We start from the raw sequence: 10,494 nt of genomic DNA on the forward strand, positions 1-10,494 counted from the left end.
AAGTATAAATCATATTGGTGAGATCACGTAAACAAATAAACTTATAATCAACTAATTTAAAAACATTGAACAAATTTTATGAATTTGTATTTAGAATATTAATCAATATTTTGAATTACCTCTTTCCTAGTAGACTTGAAGCTTTTGCAAATTTTCCAAGAGAAGATAGACAAATGGTTGAGAATTAAGAAAAAACATGAGAGAAGGGAATAAATTTAACTGACAGAATTCAGTGACCGTTTGGTGAGGGAATATGTCGAAATTAGGTTTTATGATTTTATCTAAAGTTAATTTATATCAAATATTTATTTTATATCTATAGAAAGATTTTAAAAGTAAAGATGACTTTTTTGTTTCCAACTTTCCCGAGATCCTCTGCTACACTTGGTGCTACAAATCGTGCTACACTTTGCTAAAAATAACCATGTTTGCACAAATTATTTTAAAATTAAATTCATTAAACAACATGGATGAACAAAATATAATTAATCATTGATAAAATGTTTGATTCACCTATTTTTTCAATTAAAATAAGCAATAAATTGTGTCCCAAGCACGATAAATGAGTAAACCAATTTATTGATGATTTTTTAATTGAAAAAATAGGTGAATCAAAAATTTTATCAATGATTAATTATATTTTGTTCATCCATATTATTTAATGAATATAATTTTTAATAATTTGTGCAAACGAGGTTGTTTTTAGCAAAGTGTAGCACGGTTTGTAGCACCAAGTGTAGCAGAGGATTTCGTCCCCCCTTAATGAGCTTGAAAAAAAAAATACTTCCCCTTAATGTGCACGATTTAAGGGTAACATATCTAATGAAATAAAGTTAATTTTAAATTCTTATGCTATACATAAATTTCGATTTTGTATCACTATTATATTATTATTAGATAGATACATTTAGTGTTTAATTTGAATCAATTTTTTGATAAATAATATCCATGATCATATTAATATATCATAAAAAATTCTGAAATTAATTATTTAATTATTCGGTGCGGTTTTTCATTAAAATTACCATCATACCATATTGTTCGGTGCAGTTTTCTACTTTTTTTTTTCAACCATGGTTTTGGTTAAAAAATTGTACATTGAGGTATGGTGCAGTTCTATTTGGTTGGTTTTGGCGAAATTTCATGAAATTTAATCGACCCAAATTTTAAGATGTAAGAATATATGCCATTATGAAATAGTCTGATTTTTAATTAAATTATATACTAACTTACTAAGAGAGTAGTTGTTTTCGAATTCTAATCGAAAACAATTAGCCTTTTAGTACATAATTTAACTGAAATCTTCTAATTTTATTTGAAAACAACACTAATATCACTGATTCTGAACATGAAGCGTGATAAAACCTCATAGGTATATTGGTGAAGCTTTTTTAAAAAATTCCACAAATATCTCTTCAAATTCTCTCATTATTTCATTCCTCTTAATTTTTTTTCTCTATATTACATTTATCTCTTTAGTTAGTTTAATAAACTAATGAAATAATACAAACTATTTATTACTCAATATAATTACAAACAAGTATAAATTTATCTTATTTTTTCATCCAAAATAAATTATTTATATATAAAATATTTATAAATATATGTTATTTATTTATTCTAAATAAATTAATTATATATGATTAAAACTTACAATAATTTTTTTTTATTATATATAGAAATATTATTATGCGTGAGCACCCTCCTTTTTTTCTATTTTCCCCAATCCTCTTTATCTAATCTTATTCAAAGATCGTGTTTCAATCTCTCGTATCCTCATAGATATAATTATTGCATCCAAATAAATTTCTTATCAATCAATTACATTATTTACTATCCGAAGAATCAAACACCTGACCTGATGCTAACTCTAATTCCAATTTTTTTTTTTAGTTTTAGTTTTTTTTATTAGAGATCCAATCATAAAATTAAACAGAGTTGCAGCTCTGCCGAAAGAGGAACGCTGTAATGAGTTAATAGAATTAATTTTACAAAAAGAATTAACATTTTCCATGGGATGACATTATTATCATTATTATTATTAACGGGAAAAAAGAAGAAAAAGTAAAAACGAAAGGGAAATGAATTTATAAATAAGACATTCTTACAGGCATCATATCATTACAGCACCAAGTCAGCTGTTTTTTTCCCCAAATACTCATTATTTTCCTCTCCGCGTATATCATCCCCCTTTCCCACGCTGTTTCTTCAAATAAATAAATATATATGTTATATATAATACGACTAAAGAGAGAGAGAGAATAATAGGGTATGTATTTGTGTGTCTACATTCATGAGTTTGAATTGAAACGCGCTCACATTCCAAGTTTCGCATACATGGAGGCCACCACAATCGTGCTCTCCCTGTTTCTTCTCATCCTTGGCACCGCCCGCGCACAAACAGGCCCTCCGGCGCAAGCCCAAGCGCCGGCACCGGCCTCCGACGACTGCAACGGAGTGTTTCTTTCCTACACTTACACCTCCGGGAAGATCGTACCCCCCATTCTGAAGCCGTTTGCAGCTCGCCAGGCTTATCGCTTCGAATCTTCCCTGTTAGTGCTGAACAACGACTTGGTGAACCTTAAATCTTGGCGGGTTTTTGTTGGATTTCAGCACGATGAGTATCTGGTCTCTGCTGCCAACGCCGTGCTTGCCGATGGGAACTCCATTCCGGGAGGTGTTGGAAATGGGACGGTCTTCGCGGGGTATCCGGGTCCGGATCTGAAGTCGGGTATTGAGACGGCGGGGGACTTGACCCAGATGAGCGTTCGTGTTGGGCTTGTTGGCACGCAGTTCGGAGTTGGCTCGCCGGGGGTGCCTATGCCTACAAATATCTCGCTGGTGAACGATGGCTGGATTTGCCCAAAACCAACTATGCAAGGTGATTACAATCTAACATAAGTTTGGTCCTGTTTTTTTTTTTTTTAAAATTTAATACAAACGATTAGTGTTTTTTACAATCTTAATTTTGTTCTGAATCGGAGTTTGAAAGATTGTTTCTTGGATGTCGAGTTTGGTGTATTTTTTTTGCTGCTGTTGAGCCAACATTTGAACGCTCCTGTGTATATTTTATCATATTTCTTCTTCTAGTAGAGTTGAATTGGTTTTTTGTGTAGTTTCTATTTGTTGTTTGAGGAAATGAAGGCGTCAATAAATTGAGGTGTGCGATTTTGTTTGACTTTTAATCAATTAGTGGGACACCATTGAAAAGCCAATGCTTGAGCACCACTTACTGGGCAATTGAAGAATAGTCTATCAATAAATGTATAGGATACTCCTCTGTGCTTTTCCATTTAATTTTGGGGGGTTTTGTTTTGTGCTGTTTTTTAGTTTAACTGTTTAGAGGTTTGATGTTTAAATGATGACAATGTGGAGTTCTGTCGATGAGATGTTTGGTTTTCAAGTGAAGATGTGGGAACAGGGTGGTGGTGCAAGACAAATCATTTAAATCATATATGAGCCCGAATGCTACTTTTTTATTGTAGGGAATTATTGCTCTCCGATGACAAGCTAGTGTTGAGCTTGTGATGTGTTTCTTTATCCAAGAAAATTGCATATGGAGTTCAATATTTTACACCGGTCGTCAATCTAGAGCTAACTATCATACTTAAATTGTTTCTGTCTTAAAATGTTCATGTGGGATGAATTTGAGGAAAAATTATCATGGCTTTTTGAGACAGTGGTTTGAATTTTGATTTTTGAATTTGTTTTGTCAGGAAATAGCTCGATGCAAGTATGTTGCAACAGAGATCTGAAGTTCAAATCAAACATTACCGCAGATGGTGAGTTTTTGCCTCGTCAAAATGGTGATCTTACCATTATGTATGATGTGACGAAAACATACGAGTCCAACTATTGGGCTCAGGTTACTATCGAGAACCATAACCCCCTTGGGCGACTTGATAACTGGCAGCTAAACTGGGATTGGATGGAAGATGAGTTCATTTCTGCCATGAAAGGGGCATATCCGTCTGTAGTGGATACATCAAAATGTGTCTTTGGGGTACAAGGTCAGTTCTACCAGAATCTTGACTTTTCAACTGCATTGAACTGCGACAGAAGGCCCACCATATTAGACTTGCCTTTGGCCAAGACTAATGACACAAACCTAGGAATGATACCCTTCTGTTGTCGGAACGGGACGATCTTGCCTCCTGCTATGGATCCGAGCAAGTCAAAATCAGCATTCCAGATCAACGTTTTCAAGATGCCACCTAACCTCAATCGCTCTGATCTTGTCCCACCTCAGAATTGGGCTATAAGTGGCAGACTTAACCCGGATTATAAATGTGGGCCGCCTGTTCGTGTGAGTCCTAGCCAATTTCCAGACCCGAGCTTACTACTACCCAATTCAAGTGCCATTGCTAGTTGGCAAGTGGTGTGCAACATCACACAGCCAAAAGGTGTCAGCCCGCGATGTTGCGTGTCATTCTCTGCTTACTACAATGAATCCATCATCCCGTGTCAAACTTGTGCCTGTGGTTGCCCTGCTAATACGGATCAAACATGTAGCAGCACCTCTCCCGCTCTTTTTCTCCCATCTCAAGCTCTCTTAGTTCCATTCGAGAACCGTACTACCTTATCAAGAGCATGGGCTGAACTTCACCATTTCCCATTGTCTAACCCACTGCCCTGTGGCGATAATTGTGGAGTTAGTATCAATTGGCACTTGTTCACGGACTATAGAGGTGGATGGTCTGCAAGAATTACAATCTTCAACTGGGATGATGTTGCTTTTGTCGATTGGTTTACGGCATTAGAATTCGAGAAAGCAGCTCCTGGCTTCGAAGCGGTGTACTCCTTTAATGGAAGTGCACTGAATGGCGTAAACAACACGATTTTCATGCAAGGTCTTCCGGGCTTGAACTATCTCGTGGCAGAAGCGGATGGAGCTGATCCCCAGAAAGATCCTCAGGTACCTGGAAAACAGCAGTCCGTCATTTCATTCACAAAGAAGATGACACCTGGAATTAATATTCCTGGTGGTGATGGATTTCCATCAAAAGTCTACTTCAATGGGGAGGAATGCTCGCTGCCTAAAATACTTCCCACAAGCGGTTCATATCACTTGGATTCATCGGTTATGTTATCGTTCTTTCTGGTTTTCCTAGCTTTCATGTTTGTGAAGCAATAGCCAAGGGGATGAATGCTCGAATTCGATTACACCGGTTGGCTTATTCATTCATTTTTTCAAGTTTAATTTGATGCAAGGAACTTTAAATCGAGAAGGCTGCGGGTGTTTCGAGTTAGGAACCACAGCGTTGGCATTGTAATATATAAGCACGAGTGAGAGTAAAACACACTGTTTGATTTGTTGTAAACATAATTGAGCAAGGGTGATGAGTTTTGCTTCCCTTTTAAGGCTTAATTTTATTTTATTTGTTTTTGTAAACATCATCGTTAATCATATCATATAATTGAAACATGCAGAGATTTGGAGAAATATTATAAATTATTTGACATAGAAAAAAAAAAAGGAAAGACGTGAAAACGTTGAGCTTTGATTGATTTTGTTACCGATGGTTTGGGTATGCATTTTGAATAAAATATATTTTATTCAAAAAAAATTACAAGGTATGAGGGATAATATCTTATTCATTCCCACTCATAATTGGTCATTAATAACATATTAATGGATTATTTATAAGTTCTAAACTAAATTACATTTCGTTGCGATATAAAATCATAATAAAAGTATCTGTTTTATAGGAGTAGAAAATAAAATTAATAATAATGAATAGGTTTGGAGACGGTGAAAATTTAACCGGAAGGAGAAAAAAAAAAAAAAAGACAGTATTATTATGTTTATGTTTAAAGGGGAGAATGAATGTTGATGCCTAAAACCAACAAAACCTTGGGTTTTATTGAATACAAGTTAGCTCAGAACTCCTAGCAATCTGTGCATGCTAAAATCCTTCTACTTGTGGAATCATATATAGATAGCAGATTCTGGGAATTGTATCAATGTACAGTGTTCTGCTACACACAATCCTCAAAGCCGAAGTCAATATCTATGTCGTCATGCTGCAATTGACAAAACTAGACATCAGAAAATGAATGTGCATGTGCCATTGGGTATTTACAATAACAAGTCATAAAAAGCTAACCTGTTTGTTGTAAAGGTTCATGAAATCCTGTGGCTCCAGGCTTTCGAGATCCTGCTGGTTGTCCATCCCATTCGCAACTGAGAAACCTATCTTACTTTCTGGGTTCAACGAGAAGCTCGGATCAACAAAACTTGTTGGTGATATGTCCATGCTTACTTGAGAGTTTGGCTGTTGGCCATCTTCAGGAGTTGAGCCGCTAGTGTGCATACCCCAATCCTGATTTCTGTTATAATTCTGCTTGCTAATAATGTCATAGTTGGGTAAGAAACTTTGATGTCCTTTGATTTCTGAGCTAACCTCTTCTTGAAGTATTCCTTTCGTGGAGAGAGTCGACGCTTTTGAACTACTCATCAGGGAAAAGCTATTCCCCGGCAACTCGGTTCTCTGACCGCTTGAAAAATCTACAATGGTTGATGGCTGGGAAACTGAGGAGTACACTGGCCCAGGGAAGTCCCTCCTACCAAATACAATACCATTTGGAATCGTCTGTGGTTGGTTCATAATATGGGCGCCATTCATTTCATTTGAAATTGAAGCACTTGGCTGCTGTCGAACCATCTGAGTCTGCAGCATATTATTTTGGATCGCAGGTGAGCAAATATGCAGATTCATGTTGCCGGCAACCTGAGCATACAGGTCCAAAGTGGCAAATTGCTCTGAGTCCATATTTGTTGGGACTCCATACAACATGTTCACTGGCTGAACATTACTGTTCGGTTGCTGTGGTCCCTCCATGAATCTCATATTTTGATTTCTGAAGTTCATAATCTTTCTTTGACCGACCAGGGGCACAGACATGGCAGGCTTCGCGGCAATCCTACCAAGAGAAGACGGGGTTTGGATGGGGGTAACACAGTGGCGAGGTAATTGATTCGAAGCAGCTTGAAGATTGAGGCCATTGAGGGAAGATAATGCTGCAAACTCTGCGTCTGTGGTTCTCATAAAAGAGTCGCCAAGTGCATTGAGGTTGTTTACTTTTCTGCGCTGCAGACGATATTTCTACACCGATTTTGAAATTGATATTAAAAAAATTAGAAAAAAGAAATAAAATTCGAACAAAATCATCAGTTGACTAACATTCTTCTGCACATTAAATTCAGGAACGCTAGAAAAGAACAAGTACTTGTCTTACCTGAAGATGACTAGCGACGTTCTCTCTCGTTAACCCAGGCACATTCATTATCTCCAAGATTTTCTTCGGAACTGCCTCTACGTTAATGCATAGAAATGGAACATAATGAGTACAAGTTCATGAGGAGCAAAGAATGTAGATTGCTGGCATGAAGTGCCAAATATAAGAACAGCAATTAAGGCATAGAAGACAATAACTCTACTTGAAATAATAGCAGCTTTTGCTTGTTGTTCAAAGGTTTTCTACGGTGTAAAAGCATACCTATAGTATTAAAATTCTTACAAGAGATCTGCTACTCGTCCCTTCAAGAAAGACAGATATGTTCATGGTTTTGTTTCTTGAAATTCATGAGAAGTGACTTTTTATGAAATACTATACAAAATTGTTCCAATTTTCAGTTCAAGCAATCCATTTTTAGGGGTCACAAGATCAAGAATTTACATAGTTTGCACAACTTATGAACACATTGCAATTTTTCAGGAGATGAAAGATATTACAAGCAGTGTGTATGGACAATGCACAACAAATTGGAAAAAGGCAGTCAAAAAAAAGAAAGAAAGAAAACAAATGGAAAAAAAAGGACAGAAAAGAGAAATGGAGAAGATCCATACTGTCAACCCCAAGTTGATTCACAGCAATCTCAAATTGCTGATGAAGCTCCGTCGACCAAACAACCCGTGGTTTCTTCAACGTAGACGTATCATCCCTTTCCTCTATTTCATCTTCATCATCTTTCATTCTCTTGAAATTTTTGCAATGCCCTTCATTAGCGGATGCCGCATAGTCAACGTCTTCCAAAGGTTTTTGGAGCTGCAGTACCCTATCTTCGGCACTTCCCGATTGTTCATAATCTTTTTCCTTCCACTCAAACTTCTTTTTTCGAACCACATGCTGCCATATGTTTTTCAAAACCTCCATAGGAACCGGTTTGATAAGGTAGTCGCAGGCACCGTGAGTGATGCCCTTCATCACCACATTGTAGGCATTATCTACTGACATCACTAAGCAACCACAAAACCAGTAATCAATCAACTATTACCAATCAAAGAGCAAGAACAAAAACTTGATATATAGAACAAAATAGTCCTTACAGATAACGGGCAAGTCAATGCGCTCTAGAAGTTTGAAACCATCCATATTTGGCATAACATCGCTTAAAACAATGTCAAAGCCATCTTTTTTCTCCGTAAGCAACTGTAACGCGGCTTCTGCTCGATTGCACTTTGTAACTAGCAATCCAAAAATAGAATTTTTTTTTTATCAGAATCAGATATTGTAATTCCAATATTAAACCCACCAGTCCAACAACTATGATAACTATGATCTATGAAATAAAGTTTTTTGTGATTATACACCTCATAAAACATTATACACACACAAATCCTCCAATCTCAATCCCAGAAACAAAATACAAATTCGGATGCATCATACAAAAAAACACAACAGAAACAGATTAAAAAAACCCCGAATTTTCAAACCAAAAGACGATGGAATTTTCATGGTTAAAAACTTTACGAAAACTCAATTTTCACAGGCGTTCACGGACTCTGTTGGGCGATTGCTTATAAACGAAAATCCTCAAACAATATTGTACCTTGGTAGAGGCAATTTCGAAGCATAGTCTCCATGATCAATAGACAAGCAGAGTCATGGTCCACAACAAGTACCCTTAAACCCACCGGGAACTTGTCTGGAACTCCATCACTCGACTTCCAGGAACCAGTAGAGTTCGTAAAACTCATGGCTTTACACCCTTCGCTCATCTTGCATCCCAATTTTCGCCAAATTTAATCAAGTAAAACGCAAACAAATCAGAATAAAATTATGGGAAAGCGCTGACAATCAACAAAATTTATGCCCAACTCATAAACTGAACGAACGATAGAATCAAGAGATAAACCCGGGAGGTTTATCAAACTTTCAAACTCTTGTTTTCGTTCGTTAGACTATAAAGAGATTTAGGGGTGACGCAGAATGGGTTTGTAAAATATATACATACATTCATTAACACACACGTGCGTGCGTAAATATATATATATATATATATATATATATTTTCTACCTTATTTAAAGTTGAGGGTTAAAATTGAGGGTTGGTATGTTAGTATGACCAATTTCTTTATTTTTATCTTTTAATATATATTTAATTACCAAAATATCATTTATTTTTGTCCAATGATAACTACTAATTAAGGAAAATACCACTTTTATAAAATTAATTTATTCATATACAAAAAAACACTTTTTAAAATTAATTTCTATTTTTATTTTTTATTTTTCGTAAAAAAAAACAAACTGCATAAGCACGCAACGCGTGCACATAAATACTAGTATATATTATGTGTGTATGTTTGATTGCGTGGGTATAAGCTTCCGGCTTAAACAACAGGGTTTTTATTTTTCAATAATTAATTTAATTATGATTTTTTATATTTCTAAATCAATGTGTAAATAAATTTAAAAATTATTTATCTTATCTATAATTGTTAGTTGAAACAAAAATATGAAAAAAATTATACAAATAAATTCAAATTTACATATATGAATTATAAAGTTATTTTCATAAATAAAAAATAATTGGTGTACGTCCTCTTTCTAAGAGGCTCAACTATTATATATAGTATAGATATATTATAAATTTAAATATTCAATGAATTTATTAAAAACTAAATTTTATATTAAGAGAAAAATTTAATATTCTTATTAAAATTTGTAATTTTTATTATATTAAATAAATTTAATTGATTTTCATATTTTTGTCATTAGTGAAAATTTAAAATATATAAATCAAATATCAAAATTATTAATTTTTCATCAAAGTGATATAACTCACGAGCCTAACGAGCTTAATATTGTAAAGTTTGAGTTTGATTTGTTTATTTAAGCAATCCTCATTTTTGGACTTTGAGATTTATTGGGTTGAGATTATATTGAAATGAATGGAAAGTGGTCTTGCCATATGGAAAGCATGTGGGAGTATCCCACATTGAATAGAAAAATAAAAATTGGTGAGCTTATAATATGTTACGCTTTATGAAGTTGTAAGAATAATTGGTCAAGAGCCTTTCTTTCGCGCGCGCCAACGTGCAGCCCCTGTGCAGGGGTTGCAAATCAAGGGCCCGATTTTCATTAAAAAAAGGCTTGACTTGTGTGCAAGCGTACGAGCGCGACCTGGGTGCGTCGAATGTCGGACCGATCATGGCAAAATTGCCTGCCCAGTGTTGGTATTTTTTCTGTTATATTCACGCTTTTGAG

General features: G+C 35.2%; 2 protein-coding genes across 2 annotated transcripts; one reads left to right on the forward strand and one right to left on the reverse strand.

The window, feature by feature from the left end:
* The first annotated feature begins 2,251 nt into the window (after positions 1–2,251).
* Positions 2,252–5,378, forward strand: LOC140860133 (COBRA-like protein 7). Its single transcript, XM_073262959.1, has 2 exons — positions 2,252–2,881; positions 3,717–5,378. Exons 1-2 carry the CDS (start codon positions 2,272–2,274, stop codon positions 5,132–5,134), a joined length of 2,028 nt encoding a protein of 675 aa, XP_073119060.1. The 5' UTR covers positions 2,252–2,271; the 3' UTR covers positions 5,135–5,378.
* Positions 5,379–5,779: 401 nt separating this feature from the next.
* On the reverse strand, positions 5,780–9,170 carry LOC140866825 (two-component response regulator ARR2-like). The gene is made up of 6 exons (XM_073271877.1): positions 8,834–9,170; positions 8,331–8,468; positions 7,851–8,240; positions 7,240–7,316; positions 6,108–7,106; positions 5,780–6,024 (listed from the first exon to the last, which is right to left on the reverse strand). The coding sequence occupies exons 1-6, from the start codon at positions 9,000–9,002 to the stop codon at positions 5,980–5,982; spliced, it is 1,818 nt and encodes a 605-aa protein (XP_073127978.1). The 5' UTR covers positions 9,003–9,170; the 3' UTR covers positions 5,780–5,979.
* Between the last annotated feature and the right edge of the window lie 1,324 nt (positions 9,171–10,494).

The sequence above is a fragment of the Henckelia pumila genome, chromosome 4, assembly GCF_033568475.1.
Source record: "Henckelia pumila isolate YLH828 chromosome 4, ASM3356847v2, whole genome shotgun sequence".
NCBI lineage: Eukaryota > Viridiplantae > Streptophyta > Magnoliopsida > Lamiales > Gesneriaceae > Henckelia > Henckelia pumila.